General features: G+C 44.6%; 1 protein-coding gene across 4 annotated transcripts in view; it reads right to left on the reverse strand.

The window, feature by feature from the left end:
• Positions 1–18,214, reverse strand: part of NPTN (neuroplastin) — a 70,063-nt gene that overhangs the window by 2,574 nt on the left and 49,275 nt on the right. Inside the window, exons 5-8 of one of the 4 annotated variants that reach the window (XR_012022925.1) lie at positions 11,096–11,229; positions 6,964–7,237; positions 6,580–6,672; positions 4–4,662 (exon numbers count right to left, since the gene is read on the reverse strand). Coding sequence is in view for 2 of the 4 variants with exons in the window: in XM_072809543.1 (XP_072665644.1) it covers positions 6,656–6,672; positions 6,964–7,237; positions 11,096–11,229 (425 nt within the window). In the remaining 2 variants the exon portion in view is untranslated. Of the gene's footprint in view, positions 1–3; positions 6,673–6,963; positions 7,238–11,095; positions 11,230–18,214 lie in introns of those variants that run through there. The other 3 variants (XR_012022924.1, XM_072809543.1, XM_072809542.1) reach the window with 3 other exon arrangements.

Here is an 18,214-nt window from a genome sequence, read left to right on the forward strand (position 1 = left end):
GGCAAGTGGCAAACATAGCTATTCATAGCATTTATTCAAGGCCATTCCATCTGGAGGTGCAAAACACTCATGGAGTTATTACTTCTAGATTCAAGTTTTTAATGGCAGGTATGTTGTTTCAATGGTTTTAGTTAACACTTTGAATGCTTGTCATGAAAAACTGCAACTGTAGCGGACAGATAGGCTGCAATATCAGTATATTCATCTTGTCCCCAAGTTCCAGTGGTTCACTCTTAAATAGATGAGAAGACAAACCAACATTTCAGTTGTAAAATCCTGCTGTTTGTTTTCTTGTGGTGAATGCATGCACAGTTTTGGCTCAGTCCTGCAATGTAGATGGATGTGTATGTTCTATACATTTAGCCACACATCCTTACTTCCCCAAAGGACACTGTCCTTGCTGTTTTGTAATCTTTAGGAGACTTCTTTGGTCTGGAGAAGGAGATTGAGGAAGAGAAAGCCATAATAGTCAACCTAATACTGGGTCAGCCCGGCTGGGCCATGCCAGCAGCAAGTGTATGCATACCAGAAAATGTTCTGTGACACACCAGGGAGAGCTGGATAGTGGGGACATCCCTCTAGAAAAGACTTCAGACAGAAAGACGGGCTCAACTCTTGAGCCCTGGCCAAAACCAGAACCCCAATCCAGATGAGCCATGAGATTTTTTTTTTTTTAAACCAAAAAGCTGACATTATCTGAGCTTAGAAGCCTTCTTAAATTGGTATTTCACGATTCTGATTTGTAGGTTTTTCTTTCCTGTTTTGACTAAGGGCAACTTGGTTCCCTTTGGGCAGGTCTATACGTACATGGAATGTTTTTTTAAAGAGGCCCACAAAGGGGAGGGAACAAGTAAGTGCTCTTAGTTTCTATTTTACGAAAGTCAGGTAGACTAAATGATTCAGAACAGTTTGGTTTCACTGAAGGCTTCTAGAAAACCTCTCAGCAGGATTCCACAAGGGGGCTTGGTGCACATGAAGCAGTTATGGAGGTCACAGTCTCAGTGTAGGCATCTGCAGGAGCACACGTCAGGAGTAATGTCTGTCACAGGGAGACATTGCTCCACCTGTTCCTTCGAGGCAACGGAGAGGCAAAGCCACCGCCAGCACACACAGTGACTGGAGCAAAAAAAGATTCAAAAAAAAAACAAAAACAAAAACAAAAAACAAAAAAAACTAACCACAAACCAATGACTTATCAGCCAAAACAATAGGCTAGCGACACACCAGTGTCCACAGGATTCTGCTACTAACAACAGTACACTATCAAACAGGTACAGAGAACAAACCAAGACTCAAGGACACCCGAGACATCTGTGTGCTGTGAATGCAGTGGGGATCGTACAGACACACCAAGACCGAGACACACAAGCCCTGCTTCACTCTGTCCTCACCACATCGCCCGAGGCCCTCAGCATCCAGGCCAAGCCAGCTCAGCTACATGCTAGGAACTAAGCACTTCGGGGACTTAAAGACCCAGGAGCAGACTCCGCAGAGTTTCAGTGCTCTGGCTGTGCACCGGGAAACAAAATTCTAAAGCAAGATCACCAACCTACTCCCAACAGGAAAGGAAAAAGCAGGAGGGGGGAGTCGCGAGAGCCAAGCTAATCTTCTCAAAGCATCACGCGGTCCCAACCGACCCAAGCACTTTACACGCAAGCTTTTCTTCCTTTTGGTGGTGGGGGGGACAGGCCCTGCTGTCTGCCCAGTGACGTCACTTTCCAGCCCAACAAGCCGGTAACGTGCAAAGGGCTGCATGTAGGGGTTTTAGCAACAGTGGCTCTGGTGCAGCTGCCATGCCTGCAAGTGGGAGCAGGTGCTGGTCACACTAGTGTCTAAAGTCACTTCAGCTCTCTCCCCAAATCCAAGGAACCAAGAGAAGAGCCTCGTGTCTCCTACTGTCCTGGACTGAGTCACTATCTGCGGCACCACTCTCCCTTTACAGGTCAGACAAAAAAATACAACCTGACCCTAACAAGGAAATCAGGAGAGAGGGAAAGAACAGAACTACAGAAAAAAAGGTACGAAAATTAAAAAGTAAATGAGGATTAAACAGCAAACTGAAATCCAAATTAGTCGTGAAAGTGAATGAAGTAAACTTGAAGAAAAGTGTTAACATATGAACTGTGCATCGTATAGACTGAAGCGGAGATTAAACAAACTCCAAAAGCATGCATATCGCTCACTTACCACCATGTTTTAAGGGTTTGATGCAATTGAGGGGGGAAAAAAAAGAAGTCATAGTAACCGACAAATATCAACATACCCCCAAACCCTCAGGACAAAAGATAGCGGCTTAAACAGTGGCTCTCCTCTTCGCCTGGGGGTTACTCCCAGCCACTGGCTAGACGAGAGAAGAGGACTGGGGAGAAGGGAAACAAGATGCTTCTGGAATCCATCTTAGGAGAGTGAGGTTCCTGGTGGAACTGACCTCTTCCCAACCAGATGCGCTACGGCCTTCGCTCCCCTACATCCCACTGCCTCCTCACCCGGAAGGGCGCCCTGCGAAGCCCAGGAAACCACGCGGTCCCCGTGCGGGAGCACCTCCAAAAAGATGGCTTTCTAGTCAGAGTGACCAAGGGTTGACTGTGTGGTCAGAGCTCCTTTTTCACTGCCTCCATCTCACCGAGGACTATGTTTTCTAGTTTCTAAACCTGCTTCAATTTTGCCTGATCTCAGCAGAGTCGCATTAAACCAGAGAGAGATTAATGGTTACATCCAGTTGCCTTTCATTTTTGGTCCCACTGTATTTTCTCCGTAAGGTAAGTTGTCACTGACTCAGATGACCCCTAGGTTAGGAGACAATGACAGGCATGTTTTGCATGTTAATTTTAAAAGTCACATTTCTTGGGACACCTGGGTGGCTCAGTAGTTGAGTGTTTGCCTTCGGCCCAGGGCATGATCCTGGAGCCCCAGGATTGAGTCCCGCATCGGGCTCCCCATGCGGAGCCCGCTTCTCCCTCTGCCTGTGTCTCTGCCTCTCTCTTTCATGAATAAATAAATAAATAATCTTAAAAAAAAAAAAAAAAAGGTCACATTTCTTTTCCAGCACTCCTAGCCGGCTGATAAGCTTCATATGCTCCCAACTAATACACTTTGTGAACATTAGAATAACTCTTATTTGTAGAGTGTCTAAAAGAGTTTGAATGTATCAGAGACACTAAAAATGGTCCCCCTAAAACCTCAGCTATCTTCTCCACCAGTAACTTGAGAAGTCCCTTTGAATTGCATATAAAAATTACCCCCCTAATGTGAAAACAGAAACTCTTTTTGATGCCACCACTTTTCTTAAATCAGGTCCTGTTGTTTTCATCTGAGGTCACTAAAATGTCCAGTAGAATCGAAGGCCCCAACAATGAGGCCAGTAGGGAAGGCCCCATCTCCCAGATGACTGGGGAGGACAGACCCGAAGCACACATGAATCCCTCCTCTGGGTTCAGTCAGCAGAGAACCAACAAAGGAGGAAGGTGTGCTCCAATCATGTAAAGCCGTAAGATGGATGGAAGGCTAGGGGGATGCTGACTGGACCTAGTCTTTTTAGAAAAGAATTATCATTTAACATTTTCAGAGAATGTAGTCAAGAGCTAAGGTGAAAAAAAGTCTTTGATTTGACTCTATGACTCATCTGTTACTGAAAACACTGAAGGTAAAAGGTGACATGCAGATAATCTACCTATAAGACAACCCATTGGGCACTGATCCTCAGTGAGACCCCAGTAGTGCCTTAATGGGACTTAGTGTGAGTTTTGCTTATAAAATGTCCTGAGTAGACTCTAGTAAACTAAGAGAGAGAACTCTTTTGTTTTTTCTCCTGGAAGCCACTAAACCTTAACCCTAAGCATTTTCTATGTGAGAAATTTAAAGCAATATTTGCTTTTCTGGTGAAGCATACTCAGACTAAACTCACTAAGTTCAAATTTGTGCATGTGTATAGTTTTAAATTGTTTAAATTGTTCACTTAGTAACAATTTAAAGAGGTGAGGGGCTGAGTCACCAAGAGCTCACAGACTGCCCAAATAGGAATACTATGAGTTTTACATGAAACAGTTTCATATAAGAAAAAATTCAGTGAGTCAGAAATAAATCATAAGTCTATCCTGATAATAAAGTACCTATTTTGGCAGAGAAAACATGTCAGGCACATTAAAAAAAAAAAAAAAAAAAAACACCATTTTCACAATGGCATAAATAAGTCAACAGTACCACAGATGGTTATCTGATAAAAATCCATCACCTCTAAAACTCCAATTTGTATCAGATCTAAGGTACCTCTTCATTCATCCCACAAAGGAGTGCATACCTCTATCTACATGTAGCCTCGGGGAGGGGTATGAGGGCAGAAAGCATGAGGGGGCTGGTCTTACATGGACTGTAGAGCGGTTGAGGGGAAACTGGCTGGGAAAAAAAGCCACGGCATAAGGAAAACTCACTGAGGAACAATCAGCTTTTTTTTTTCTTTAATGATTAAATCCAAGGGGACAATAAATAAAGGGGGCACAGGAGTAGGAAGCGGTGAGAGGAGGAGGGAGACAAAAAAGAAAACGGGGGCAGAAATGCTGGAGCAAGGCAGGGGTGTGGAGATGGAGAATGGAGCCTGGAGCACGCTGGCTGTCGGGAAGGGAGCGGAGAGGAGGCGAACACTGCGATAATCCCAGCGTCCCAGGTCTGTCGCCCCAATTCAACAACAGAAAAGTAAATGCTGCTTACATTCCAGTTCTTCCAAGAGACCAGAGCAAGGAGATTTTACTTTGCACTTACCCACATCTTTTATGTAGGATTCATCCGCTTCTATAAAAATTTCACTTAAAAGAGGTACCTTCCCTTCGGGAAGCCATTCAGAAGACTTGCTGACCACACAGGTCTCTACTACCTAACTGGCGGCCCCTGGAGTTCGAGAGCCACGGAGTTCTCGCTCTCTCTTAAAAAACAAGAGCTGCTTCCTCGGGCAGGTGTCTGCACTCGTCAGATCCAATACCAACCACCTCTGAAACCTAACCCGAATGTCTCCACACGTAAGAGAGCAAAGCGGCTGCCTACGAGGAAGACTGGAACCTCTGAGGGGAACATGCTAAGCCAAAGGGTCACTCTGCCAAGGGAGTGGCAGCAGCCTCGTCTTATAATAAAAAATCAGGTTCAAAAGCCCGTCTTTGCCTTTTCTTCCCTTTTTGCTTCTCTACCTTTCCAAAGGGAAGGCTGAGCAAGGTGTTCAGCAAAACCAACGCATTCTGAAGGGATGACAAGTCCCTGCAGAACGGGACAGCCGCTCCTGGAGAGCCAGAGGGAAATGCACACCACCTCCCTTTACTCGCAGGCCGACAGCTAAGAATTCTGCCTTGGGATCCTAATTTGTAGCAGGAAAGAGAAAAACTAGAGGGAAAAGCATTCTGCATGTGAGGATCCGAGAACGCCCTTCACCTCACAGAACAGCAGTCCTGGGGCCCCACGAGGAGGCACGTAAGGTCCCGGAGGCACACCAGCTCGTGCAGGGAGCAGGCCCGCTGGCTTCCAGCGGACGTCCCCTCGCCCGTCCCCTCGCCCCTCCGCTGGAGCACTGCGGATGACGTGCGGATGACGTGCGCGGGCAGAGGCGACCCGGGCTTCCCAGGCGCCTTGCTAGTTTCAACAGACGTCACCGCCGGCCTCACTGTAATGCTCTCTTCCACCTCGGGCAGGCAGAGAGATTCTGGAGGCGCTGAGAAGAGAGGACGTAACGGGAAGAGGCCATTGCCCTCAAACACGGCCTTCCAGAGAGGCTGAAGCCACCAGCAAGGCTGCACGCCTTCCGAGGGAGCACCGGACCTCCCTCAGGAATGCTCCACGGACACACCTGATGGGGGCTGCAGTCCTGCTGGTCAGCTACTCTGCGGGCAGGGCACAGAACCCACAGCGCACAAGCGTAGGCCCAGGGCGGTCGCGCCACAGTTGGCATCCTCACCGTCACCTGAGGCCAGCCTCCACTGGACTTAGGCGCACACAGCGACAAGCAAGTGGTGGTAATCGCCGGCTGGCTATTAACTTGATGGCAATGTCACCGGGTGGAAGGGGCGGAGCTAGTCAGGAAGCTCAAAGTACTACTGACACGAGTCTCCAGCAGCAGCTGCCCCCGACTGTAATCCTGGGGTTAGAAATGGTGTATGACCCAAAACCCCCCCAAAGCAAAACACCCGCCACAAAGATTTCCTAGGGCTTTCCTGACTGAAACATGTCCAAAAATCTAAGATTCTTGTTCTTTCCCACACTTGTTTTCACTGTAGTCCTGGTGTCCCTATCCAGTTCCACCTCTGGCCCTAAGTCAGCCTGAGGGTGCCACTCGGGCCACAGGCTCCAGGTGTTACTGCTGAGCTGTCTTGGTCTTCAAACTAGAGGTGATGGATGCATCAGACTCCACCATTCTTGTGGGACAGAAAAGCCAAATGCTTGGTGCCTGTTTCACCCAGAACCTTGAAAACCCATCACAGGGACCAACCAAGGGAACCAAAGGCTGGCTTGCTCCAATGGCTCTTCTCGAGAATGGTCTGAAGGGGTTGGGGCAGTAACCTACAAGGGCTCTACCCGGCAACCATGTGACAACCAATTAGATACCTTAAATCTGCCTGCAAGGCCAGGTGGCCTGCGATCTTGGGGTGGCTTCTAGGCTTGACCTGGATTCTCCTCAAGCTCAATCTGCCTGATGATCTGTATCGAAGGAGGACAGAGCTGAACCAAGAGACTGGTGGCTGCCTATTCCCCATGTGGGGCCTGAAGGGCAGAAGGGACCGGGGCTTGGAAAACACCCAAACGGAGGGACCGAGCTGAGGATAGCTCTAGATGGCTGATCTTAGCAGTAGGAAATGAGAAACCAGTATGAGAATTCTCTTCTCCTTTTGGGATCAAACCCCAACACTCTCAGAGTCCTTTTTGGGCGCTTGGAGACCATCCCTAGGAACCAACCCCCACATTACAGCTATTTTGTAGGGATGCTCTTACCGTCAGGAACTTCATCCGGCCTCTTCCTCTTCTCATACACAACAATGATCACCACAAGGATAATGATTTCAGCCAGAATTCCCAAAAAAGGCCAGAGTGGGGCCAGGTGGCTCCGTACCCTGAGGATGGTGACAACGGAGGCAGAGCCAATAGAGTTGGTAGCATTACATTCATACTCGCCAGGGTCTTCTGTGATCTGGAGATTCACGATGCTCAGCTCAGTATAATTTTCTTTGTTGATGATGAAGAAACGGCCGGAGGTATTGACAATGTCCTGCTCGGGGGCAGAAAAAGTAAGAACACACAAAGGTCAGAGTAGGTGAATCCGTGTGCAAGACAAGGTAAGGTCCTAGCAGGACCACTGGCTGGGATGAGGGAGCAGTGTCTAGGACCATCTTTGTCCAGGGAACTTGTGAGCACTTCATTACCGGCTTCCTTTCAATAACAACAACAACACATCAGCAAGCTTCTGGCAGAGCCAGGTTAAAGCCTCCCCTGCCGTGTCCTCTAGACTTCTCCAACTTCTATGAAGTGAATGGAAGTCCTACCCTGTAGCCTCAGAAAAGACCAACTCAATCTAGAAAATGCTACTTCAAATACAAGGGAAGAAACCATCACAGGAAGAAGATGGAGAAGGAGGGGTGTGACCTCCGCAGTCAGACATATATGCTAATCTCAGGCCTATCTGAGGACTTCAGAATTAGCACATCTATTTCACACTTGGTGAGTCCTGACAAGTCGTCTTAAACCTCCTCCAGAAAGAATGCTAAGAACTTGCTCCTAGTCAGAGTAGACAAATTCCTAACTTCTCTTTCCTTTAAGAATCAGAAGGATAAAGTAAAGTTTATTCAGTCAATCAATAGCTATTTACTAACGTATGCTACGTGTCTCACATCCCACTAAGGGGAAGGGGAGACAGAAAGGGAAAAGTATGACACAAAAGTGAACAAGGAGGTTGGCCTTAAGAGGGAACCAGACCTCCAAAGGGATGGTTACAGGAACACGGCAAGAAGCCCCAAGAGACGGCACGTACTGAGTACTGTGCGGCACAGAGGGAGTGGCCAGTGCCAGAAAGACTCAGGGAAAGCTTCACAGAAAAGCCAGCTTTTGCCCTGGGTGGTGGGGAAGAGAGGTGATCAAGCAGGACAGGAGTGCTCCAGGCTCTTGTGGGAAGACAGAGGGGAGAGTACACAAGCAGGGGTTGAGGTGGAGCTGGGACAAGCGTACAGCACTGGGGTAGTGGCAGGCAAAAATGGAATCATGTGTCAGTTGTTAGGCAACAGCTAAAGCATAATCAGAAATAGGGAAGAAAGGGGAAGATAATGACGTTTAACTATAGCAAACAGTGGTGCCTGCAACTGAGTGTGGGTATGGCTGAAATGGCAAATCAAGCCTTCAAAATAAATTATTCCCTGAAGCTTCAACTCGAGGACTTAGAAAGCTGCCAGCTTCTCTAACTCCTGCTCTACTGGTTCACTAAGCCCATGTTTTTCACTTATGATCAGAAGGGATTAGTTTTTTTTGTTCCACAAGCCTTTAACCTGTAGTTTTTGAACACCATCATATGCAAGAAACCTTAACCTTTTTAATCAATGCATAATAAGATAGTGAGTGGGACCTGTCCTATTGCTACAGAATTGATGACTAAGGAGAAGCATCAAAAGTACCCCATAGTCTTGGATGAAAGTACAGCACAGGGAAGAGAGTCCGTAATACTGTAATAACAATGTATGGTAACAGACGGTGACTGCGCTTAATGGTGGTGGCTACTGCATTATGTGCAGAATCGTCCATCGCTACGTTATACACCTGAAACTCCTGTAACATCATATGTCAGCTATACAGTAGTAAAAACTTTTAAATATATATAAATATTTTTAAAGGGTATCTTTTCAAATACCATTAAATTAATTTGTACTTAGGACGTTTTCACATATATTTATAACTAACAGTGACTGATATTTAGGTTTCAGTATGAAAGACTGTGTTATCTTATTCATTACATGATCAAGTCTTCCACAGTGCTGTTCATTTTCCCTCCATCTCATCTGTCAGTCTGCCACCATTTAACTGCTTTTTTGCTATATTTCCGTATTTTTCCAGTTTTTGTTTCATTCATTTTGAAACTGTATTATGTAGCATAAAAAGATCATGACAGCTTTGTCTTTATTGTGGATTACACCTGTTTTTTTTTTTTTTTAAGATTTTATTTATTTATTCATGAGAGACACAGAGAGAAAGGCACAGACACAGGCAGAGGCAGAGGGAGAAGCAGGCTCCATGCAGGGAGCCCGATGTGGGGCTCGATCCCCAGTCTCCCAGATCACGTCCTGGGCCAGTGGGGCTGCCCCTGGATTACACCTCCTGTGATAAAAAGGAACTCTTCTGGTTTCATGTTTATTTGAATTTCACTTTCTGTAATGTTAATATTTCATTTGTTCTACGTTATATACTTTCACCATATACATCTTTGTCCATCATGTTTTAATATTTCTGTACTATTGTTATATGCAGATTATCTTTAAGCAACATTTTGTTATTTTATTTCTCTGCTTTTTAATGAGGATGCTGAAAACTTTGTATTTAGTACCACTGTAATTTTTACATTTATTGTCATAAATTATGGTTTACTTAAAAAAAAAGTACCCCATTATTCTTTTTAAAAAGTTCAAATAGGCTAGCCTCGGTGGCTCAGCCGTTTAGCGCCGCCTTTGGCCAAGGGCGTGATCCTGGAGACCCGGGATCAAGTCCCACATTGGGCTCCCTGCATGGAGTCTGCTTCTCCCTCTGCCTGTGTCTCTGTGCCTCTCATGAATAAATAAATAAAATCTTTAAAAAATAAAAAAATAAAAAGTTCAAACAAAACTGGGAGTAGATAGCCCTTCCAGGGCTTATTAAAAGGGAGCGCCATCAAGCTATCTTATCCCCAAGTCATCACATTACCCCCCTTGCCCGTCTATAAAAGAGAAGACAGGCTGATAGGTGATTGGAAAAGAGTTATTTTTATTAAAGGCTCAACTGCCCTAAATTAAAACATTCTTAAAAAAAAAAAAAAAGCACTTGGCATTGCATGCAGCCTTTCACCCTGCAGCCAAGTGAAACAGGCACCAAAAGAGAATCACTCAAAGACTGGGGGTGCCAAGAACAAACCATCTTTTTCCAGTGGATAGGCAGGAAACCAAATGATGTGCCATATGCCTCTCAATCTTGGAAAAGGGCTGTTTGGAGGTGAGAACGCAGAGACTATATTCCCACTATTTGAAGAGCCATAATGTTCAAGTTTGGTTTCCTCTACCTAACAGGGCTGCCTTCTGAGTGAGCAGACCCCAGCAGTGAAAATAATCTGTGGCTGGAGCTAAGCGGGAAAACAGAGAGGTTCAGTAAAAGTAGATCCCTTGGGGCACCTGGGTGGCTCAGTCCATTAAGTGTCTACACTTGGCTCAGGTCATGATCCTGGTCCTGGGATCGAGCTCTGAGTGGGGCTCCCTGCTCAGCAGGGAGTCTGCTTCTCCCTCTGCCCCTCACCTACTTGTACACTCTCTCTCTTTGGCTTTCTCTTTTGAATAAATAAAATCTTAAAAAAAAAAAAAATCACCCGGCCAATTAGAAAAGTTTTTTTTTTTTTTTTTAAACATCTTCGGGAGCAGATACTATCGGATTTCCAATGTTCAAGACTGCCCTTGCGCTTTACCATGTTGCCTCAATTCCCAATCAGTACTCCCTGTGTTCCAGGGATGTACTAAATTGTTCTCATTGCCTTGTCTTTCTCCAAAACAAGAAAGGTGTATTAAAACTACTTCAAGAAAATATTTTCTTTAGGACAAATGGACTAAAATAAAAAAAAAATGTTTAAGATTGGGGTTAAACTCCTTCAGTCTCCTTGAAGGCAAATCAGTCTAATCCCTTAGCAAACAGCCAGCTTTTAACAAATCATGTAGGGATTCCATGCTGGACGGAGACTGTCAGTGACTTCCAGATTTATCATGTAACCATTTATGACTAGAACGGGTGACCCTAAGCCATGCCAGTATGGCAGGATGCAGCAACTGGCAGGTCCAGATGTCTGGACCTCCCAGGAGAAACTCCAGCAACCAGAGACCCAGGGAGAGAATCAGGGCTGCCTCCTACTCACCACGGGCATACCATTCTCCTTCTTGCGCCATATCCACTCTGGGTGTGGGTAGCCAACTGACTTGCAATACATCATGGCATCTTGCCCTTCATTTTTGTTCTCGCTCCGTTTGTGGCCAGTAATGTCAGGAGCAGCTGTAAGAAAGAGTGTTGAACAGTTACCACAAGAGCGGACTCTGAATAGGATACAAAGGTCCCACCTACTGACTCAGAGCTCTGCTTCTAATACAGCCAGTCTCTAGGCCTATCCTCATAAAAATCTTTGACAACATGCACTTCAGGTCAGAACTGAGCAATGGAACCAATCTATTCTCTACCTCCCACCCAACAAAGCAGCCCAAGCAGATACCAGGATTACCATTATGTGAAATTGTACTAACAATGTAGGTGGGTTCTCTAACCTCTTGGAAGAGGGGACACAGGCTCAACTGCCCTAAATTAAAACATTCTTAAAAAAAAAAAAAATGCACACAGAAGCTATTATCATCTCCTTTTCCAGTCATAGGTTTTTGGTTTTTTTCAAACTGCAGTAATAGCAATTATGGATTCTATCAAATGTCCTATATTCCTTTAAGGAAATGGGAGAGCCCTGAAATCAAACACCTAGAATCAAGTCCCATTGCAAGGTATGTAAAAACAATCAATGCATGGAGAAGCTATCTGATGCGCATCAATGAGCAAGGTTCTTCTGGGAAAGAGGTAATCCAGCAAACTGGCCTTCAGAAGGGGTAAGAAAGGAATAAATAGGAAATTCAACCAGTGTCCTAAGAGATTTAACAGTTTAAGAATCTGACCTGTACACCTGATTTGCAGTAATCTCAATAAACCCAATCTTGGGGGAATTTCTAGATATGCTAGACGTTGCTGGTCTTCTCTGTGTTACAGGATCACTTACAAAGAAATAGCACCTGTGGTGTAAAAATCAGGTAAGTTTCAAGGATCTAAGAAATCAGAGATGGAGATAATGCTTTGAATTTAGTCTCCTTTGATCCTAACGATACTTTCCACCATACTCCTCACTGGTTATAGTAATGTGAAAGCTACAACGCAGAGTAGGCCAGATGTCACTTTCTTGGCCAAGACAGGAAAGAGAATCAAGAAGCCTGGTCCAGATTCTAGTTTTGCTTGTTCTTTAATCGTTCCATGCTTCGGTTCTACAGCCATTACCAAATGAAGGTAATTCTGGCCCCTGTCTACATCCAGTGCCCTTGGATAGGGAAGTTTTAAAACATTTCATCTTGAGATCACAGAAGCCTGTACAATAGAGTATTGTATCATGGGCTTACCCCATGTTCCCCCTCTAAAAGCCTGGTTTTTCTTGGCTTAAAAAATGATCCAAAGTTCTGCCGCTTTCAGACTGTGCCTCCCTGCCCACCTCCAGAGGCACCCGGACAGAAATGGAGGTCCCGAGCTGTCTTTATAACCACTGCCTACCCAACTGACGCCTGCTCAGTACTACTCAGTGTGAGGGGTTTTCAAAAGAGGATGTTATACAGGAAATGTCTTTTTTTTTTTTTTTTTTCCAGGCAAACTTCCTCACTGCAGAAGGGAGTAGGCCAGCTGGCTCAATATTATTCCTACCACACCCGATTTCTCCCAAAGCCACTTGGTCACTGCTCAGACCTACTGTTCCACCACCTGCTCCCCCCTCCTCAGAGCTTTCTTCATGCAATAAATAGTAAAGACCATCTTAAGTATTCCAAGGAGCAAGCTCCATGGCAGTACACTAACTAAAACACCATCACGGGAAGACATAACAAGCAGAGGAGTTACCACATTTTGCTTCAAGTTGTGTTTCATGCATCTGACAAACATTTGTTGAGCACCTACCACATGCCAGATACATCATAGAGTGGTGGGGGGAAGGTCTTTCTGTTGAGGTGGATTTTAGCACAGTCATGAAGAAAATAAGGGAGTAGCACACTCCTATATCTGTGGGAAGAATACTCCAAATAAAAGACAAAAAAGCCGTGAGGCAGAGCTGTGCTTATTATGGACAAGGAACAGCATGGAGGAGTTTGGCTGAAACTCAGTAAGCAAGGCAAAGATGGTAGGAGAGGAGATTAGAGTGAACGGAGGAGCCCAGATTGAAGAGGACTCTGTAGGCCACTGCAGTGACTTTGCCATTTACTCTTGAGTCAGCTAGGAAGCCACTGATAAGTGCCAAGAAAAGGTATGAAATGATCTACTTGTTTAACAGCCTCCCTCTGGCTACTATGTAGACAGTTGTGTAGAGAGACAACAGTGGAAGAAAGACCATTTAGGAAGCTGTTCATATAGGCAAGGGAGAAGGCGGTTTGGATGAGGGCAGCGGCAGTAAAGTGAGGAGATTCTGATATATTTTATAGGCTGAGTTAATGTATCTGTTAATGGACTGGATGTGGGATGCAAGAGAAAAAGAGTCAGGGATGACTCCAAGGTTTCTGGCTTGAATAATTCTAAGAATGGAGTTGCCAGTTACTAAGATAAGAATTACAGGAGAGGGATCCCTGGGTGGCGCAGCGGTTTAGCGCCTGCCTTTGGCCCAGGGCGCGATCCTGGAGACCCGGGATCGAATCCCACGTCGGGCTCCCAGTGCATGGAGCCTGCTTCTCCCTCTGCCTATGTCTCTGCTTCTCTCTCTCTCTCACTGTGTGCCTATCATAAATAAATTAAATTAAAAAAAAAAAAAAAAGAATTACAGGAGAATCAGGGTGGGTTTTTTTTGTTGCCCTGTTTTTATTTTGTTTTGTTTAGGGATGGAACAATGGTGGTAGTAAAAACCAGGAGTTCAAAGTTTAGGACATGTTAAGCTTAAGATACTTAACATTCAAGTAGACAGCTGAATATCCAGACTGGAGCTGAGGGGAGTCGTCTAAGGTAGAGACATAAATTTTAGGAATCAGCGTATGTGTGACATATTTTTCCATTTTCATTCTACTTTGCCCCATAGAGAATACCCACTCTGGCCCAGTTACCTAACTAATTCCAATAATACTGTGAATTTAGTATCATCAGCTTTTACCTTGGGGACTCATCCCAAGATTGCACGTTAGAATGACCTAGAAGGCTAAAAGTTGGGTTGGCTTGGCTTATGGTGCCACGGCCTCTAAGAAGTCGCTATTCTGAAAGGATGCAGACGAGAAGGCCAAGACTGAGGAGAGGGATGGGAATGGTTTCACTCCTACCCTGGTGTTTAGGAGTGAAGACTTTTTCATTCACCTACTTTGGTGTTCTCCAGAGGCTTCTATTTTCAGATGTGAACATGGCCTTATAGGCTACTACACACAGAGACAAGGAACTTAGCTACCCTCGTCACACTTTGTCGGCCATATTTACAGTGTAACCTATGGGAAAGGGTCTTCAATGGTTAGATCTATTGCTGCTTTCTTCTTACTTAGTGAAGAATACTGAGTGAAGTCCTGATTATTCACCCTTGGGATGGTAGAAGCATCACCAGCTTTGTGGGCAGAGAGAAAATTCACCCCCAGTCACATCACTCTATCCCTAGAGAGAGATTATTACAACTATTACTTTAGCCTCTGAGTCAATGAAAATATTTTCCACTTCTATCATTGATGGTAGCTGCTCAATCAGAAAGACTGTTCCTCGGATGGTAGCCACACTTGTGGTAAACATCACATGATACATAAACTTGTCAAATGACAAAACTGTATACCTGAAACTAATGTAATACTGTGTGTCAACTATGCTCAAATAGTGAAGGATAAAAAAAAAAAAAAAAAAAAAAGCAAGCCTGTTCCTGTTCCACCAGCTGGGTAGGACAGTGAACCCACAGCAAGAAAGGTCACCAGGCTCTCAGAGCACATGTTAGTACTGGTAGGGAAGCAAGTGGGGACCCTTAGGGCTCAGAGTCCACTCGTGGTGGTTTTTAAACAGTCTCCAAATCCGGTGATACTCTTCCCTTCATGAAGTGAAACATAATTGTTCCTTCCCCTTGAGTGTGGCCTAGTGATGGGATTCTAATAAATGAAATAAAGCAGAAGTAGGTATGTGGCTTTGGATTGTTGACAAAAGATGTGTGGCTTTTTCCTTGCTCTCTCTCTGATCACACGTTCTGGAGAAGGTTAGTTATCATACTAGGAGCACATTCCAACAGCCTATGGAAAAGGCCCACGCAGTAAGGAAGTGAGGCCTTCCGCCCACAGCAGTCATGTGAGGCAGCCATCGAGGAAACAGATCCTCCAGATCCCATCGAGCTTTCAGAAGATCCTGAGCCACCCCACAAATTGGCTCCCTATTCCTGACCCACAGAACCAACGAGGTAGTGTTTCTTGTTTTAAACCACTAAGTCTGGGAGTAATTTAACCACCCAATGAGGAAGATATAACTCTATTTACATAGAATTAAAAACTCAAGTTCTGTACCAGTCTTGCACATAACTGGAACTCAAGGTTAAAAACAAATATTTAAATTGAGCTATTAGTCTCAAGGAAAGGCAAGGCAAGGCTTAGACTCTGGCATTATGAGTTCTCAGAAATCAAAGAGATACTGATTAACGTGTTCTATGTTTGCTGATATAAACAGGACTTCTGTAACTCTGATTAAACGTTTAATCAGGTCAGATACTGACAAATTTTGATTAATGGCCTATTTATGTTGATTAAATGCCTCACCTTCTATGGGTTTGCCATTTAACAAGAAACTGCTTGACCAGGGTCAGCTGGTCTGAAGATAGGTCTGAGGCATCTGACAAATACTCCTCACTTCCCCTTACCCATTCAGGGAGGCAAAGAGGATAACAGAGACCTTTAAAAGAGATCACAGATCCACTTGGGAAATTAACTTGCTCTCTGGCCTTGTTAGCCACATGCTCTAATATTAGACATAAGCTAATGGATAGCCTTCCAATATCCCGATGAATGGCAGCACAGGGGTTCCCAGAGAGTCTTAGTTATCACCCAACAACATCTGACCCAATTTCATTCTCTGGGCCCATGGCTGAGGACTAACACGTGTTCCTCAGTACCGTCTGTTGCCTGCCAAGCCTACACTTAGAGCAAAGCACCCAGCTTCTCTGTCACACTGGTGGCTGTAGAAAGTGTCCATTACTCCATTAGGCAATGGAGACATGTTCAGCTGAAGCTGACATTAAACAAAGTTAAACACAACAGAGCTAAGAATGGGGTCATGGTATGGGGTTTCTTACTTGGACAGCTTATTTGGAGCTCACTTGTCAAAGCACATTCATAACCGCAAAACTCATTTTCCAAAGAAACTCCATCCTTAAAGATGGCAACGAGCAGGCTCTTTCTAAGTAAGCATACTGATTCCATATCATGGTCTCATTGCTTCTTTTATGCAACCTATCAAATCCCAGAGACACATCATCTTTGCTGTAGGCAAACTTAGAGGCTTGGCTGAAGGCAGAGAGTGTTAAGATTTACTATTAAGCCAAGGGCTAAGCCCAAGAAGCAATATGAGACTGGTCAAAATGGAAGCAAGAAGGATGCTGACTTGTGACTCAATAAGCCTTCTCCACAAAGAGAAGTTTCATCATCGGTTGTGAAGACTAGAGCAGTCTGGGACTTGTGCTGCCTTCTGTAACTGAGGCTCTTCCCTTTCCAGCAGGTGAGAGCATTGAGTGGATGGCAAGTAAAGTCTCCTCTAAGACAGTGATTCTAACCTTGGCTGTACACTATAATCCCCCCGGGTGCTCTTCATAAGCCTGAAGTCCAGGCCACATTGCCTACACATTAAATCCAGTTTGAGAACCACTGCTCTCATACCTTTCCTGGCATGAGATTTGAGATTAGGGGAGCAATAAGGAGGAACTATCCTTTAAGATAGGGAGAGGAGTGAGTGGAGGTATTAGGGAACTGATGTGACATTCCCAAAGTTGAGAAGTTGACAGAGCCACTACCACAAGGAAAAGAAGCTTAGAGATCATTTCCTTCAATAACCCAACCTCTCCTTTGTTTCCATATAAGGGAACCACAGACTACTGGAGCCTTACAGAAACTCTAAGGCCATCTATCTTTTTTTTTTTTTTTTTTTTAAGGCCATCTATCTTATATTGCTTCATCACACTTGTGGAAGCTGAGGCCTGAGGAAAGACAGAGAATAGCTAGAGCCATAGTAAATTTCATGGCAGGGCAGGATTAGAACCCATTTCTTCTCTCAGTCCAAGGCCTTCCTGCTGTTATATGCTGAACACAGCAACATGGCTTAATGCTTAGCAGCACAGGCTCTGGCACGAGAGTGCCTGGGTGAGAACCCCTGTTCTACTGGTTATCTGTCACACTGGGCCACTCATCTTATTCCCTTGAGCCTCCATGTTCTCCCCCGGAAAGTGGAAATAATAATGGTATCTTCATCCAAGTTGTGAAGACTATAGGGGAGGACAAGAATAGTAATGCATCTAGCACAGTGCCTGGCATACAGTTAATATTCAATGTTAGTCATTCTTCTCAACAAAGGTCAGGGTGGCACTCTGAAGAGAGGAAAAGAAAGAATACGTATGGTTATTTGGGCTGAGGTTGATGCTCAAAATGTTCTAGCAGCTTCAAAGTATTATTATTTTGATTTCAAAGACTTCTCAAGTACAGGCAATTCTGAGTCAGAACCAGCTTGACATAAGCTCTGACCTCAAGGCTGTCAGTACCTCTAAGCATCCTTGCCTATCAAACTAGCTACCTATCAAATAAATAACCATGAAAATGCTCTGCTGAAAATGCTGTACAAATGAGAGATGTGTATTATTACCCTTCATGATATTGTCATCACCATACAGTCCATGTCAGCTAGTTTGAACTTTAATATATCACTTGTAAGGCCATACAAGAAAGTAGTAAACAGGGATGCAGAACAAGGTGACTTACAGAAATCCTAACATTTAGTCATAACGTTAAAATACAAAGAAAGCTGAGAGTATGGAGGGAAAAACATAGATAGATAGATAGATAGATAGATAGATAGATAGATAGATAGATGATAAAACCATGATAAGCCTTAGCTCTTACCAGAGTCCCCCAAAGACTGAAACTCACTTGAAATGAATAGTGAGCAGGGAGACATAATGTTGAGCCTAATAAAACAAGTAAGGCTCTCAACCCAGACCTTCCTAGGGCAGGGATGTACCTTTAACAAGAGGCAGTGGCGTATCTGTTGCAAAGGATTT

The sequence above is a fragment of the Canis lupus genome, chromosome 32 (assembly GCF_048164855.1).
Source record: "Canis lupus baileyi chromosome 32, mCanLup2.hap1, whole genome shotgun sequence".
NCBI classification, from domain to species: Eukaryota; Metazoa; Chordata; class Mammalia; order Carnivora; family Canidae; genus Canis; species Canis lupus.